The 1,719-nt window shown below is 36.3% G+C and overlaps 1 protein-coding gene across 2 annotated transcripts in view; it reads left to right on the top strand.

Moving 5' to 3' along the window:
• The first annotated feature begins 1,110 nt into the window (after nucleotides 1-1,110).
• Nucleotides 1,111-1,719, top strand: part of LOC119589123 (molt-inhibiting hormone-like) — a 34,746-nt gene continuing 34,137 nt past the window's right edge. For both annotated transcript variants that reach the window (XM_037937699.1, XM_037937698.1), the window contains exons 1-2: nucleotides 1,111-1,223; nucleotides 1,340-1,524. In XM_037937699.1, the coding sequence (XP_037793627.1) occupies nucleotides 1,206-1,223; nucleotides 1,340-1,524 (203 nt within the window). In that variant the 5' untranslated portion in view covers nucleotides 1,111-1,205. The remainder of the gene's footprint in view (nucleotides 1,224-1,339; nucleotides 1,525-1,719) is intronic.

The following is a 1,719-nucleotide window of genomic DNA, read 5'->3' on the forward strand; positions in this document are numbered from 1 at the left end:
ATAATGAAGGGTTCCACATATGTCCCAAAAAGTGGAAGTAATTCTCGTGTTCCAAAAATTCAGATTTGATATGGAAAAATGTTATCATGAGCTCGACAAGCTTTAAAAAAGGCCCCCGAAACCACTTTAAAAAGTTTCGTAAAATTTTGAGTTTTAAAGGGGGGGGTGTTTTTAATGCTGAGGGAATAGATAAAAAATGAGATGTTTAAAAGAAAAATACAAATGGTTGTAAGGACTCAATTACTTTGAAAAAAAGACCCAAAAAAAGTGGGCAGAAAAATATTTTCCTTTTGTTATGATTTTCCCCCAAGAAAGCCCCCTTAAAAGTATATCCCAGAAGCACATCTCCCGCTTATTTCTTGCTTCATGCTCATGATCCGAAGTTTATACGTTAATGGAGACACGTAAATAATTGTTCTCTTGGACGGACCGAAGAAGATAACCAAAATGTGGAGTAATGTTTGCAGGGCCACATTTTTTTCTTTCCTGTTGCTAATTGGAAGGAAAGCGAGGATCCTAAAGAGTTATCGGAAAAAAAAAGATCTTTGTTGCCTTATTATTTAAAAGGTAGTGTGATCAATGGGCAGCGAGCTGTCTGTTATGCAACAAATGTGAAAGAGAGTACGTGTTACATGTTCATCAGAATCAGTTTCCATCTTTGTGAAAGAAAATAACAGTGCTTTTGCTTCACCATCCCCCTTCCAGTGACATCTTTAACAACACCTTAAATATGTGACAGTTCTTTAAAATCCGACAAAAGAATTCATGATTGTTGATTGTGTTCCCAATTTCTTATATGCCTACCTCTATTTTATTTATCAAATTACATATCTTTATAGACGAATAAAATTATTCATTATTCTTCCGTTTCACTTATCTAAAGAGAATGATCTTATTTATATGGCAGATTATATCTGTGCATAAAATGCAACATTTTATCCACGTTTTTACAACACACACAAAAATACACATATCAGCATGCTTGCATGAAAGCCAAGAGATCCACTTTTCGAAGAAAATAGAAGGTTGTCAGACGAATTTAGAAATTTCAAGCTATCTGTATGGGCGTAATTACTGCTCTGTCACAGCGGCGTATCATATATAAAGGTGGAAGCATACCAACCTCAGCACTACATTCCCGCTTTCCCAGGATACACTTCCAAATCAGGCACCTTGATTTTACTTCGTGTTTGCGTGTATTAACCATGCGATGTCTAGCAATGGTAAGGGTTGAAGAGAATTGTTTATATGCGGAAATTGGTTCCTTATACTCTGGTGACCGTGGATTCTGTCTTCTTTTTAGCTATCCTCTGTAGATCGTTACTTTTTTTCTCTGCAGAGAACATGGTTGGCGATGATGATTGTACTATTTGCGACAAGCCTCCCCAGCATCGCCTCGGACAGTCTCACAGTGGGCACCTGTAGAGGGAGAATGGGTAATCGTGAGATCTACAAGAAAGTTGATCGTGTTTGTGAAGACTGCGCTAATATCTTCCGATTGCCAGGATTGGAAGGTTTGTGTAGGTGAGTTTGCAATATAATTGCTAAAGGTTTATGCACAAGTATTATATAACGGTGAAATTTGTATAGACAATATTATATGCTTAGGATGTATTTGTGCATACTTTCCTCAGAAAAAAATATATAACCTCTTTGTCATCAAGAAATATACACTAAGAGATACTATGGAAAGTATAATTATCATCCATATCTCTTTTC

Source organism: Penaeus monodon, chromosome 25 (genome assembly GCF_015228065.2).
Source record: "Penaeus monodon isolate SGIC_2016 chromosome 25, NSTDA_Pmon_1, whole genome shotgun sequence".
NCBI classification, from domain to species: domain Eukaryota; kingdom Metazoa; phylum Arthropoda; class Malacostraca; order Decapoda; family Penaeidae; genus Penaeus; species Penaeus monodon.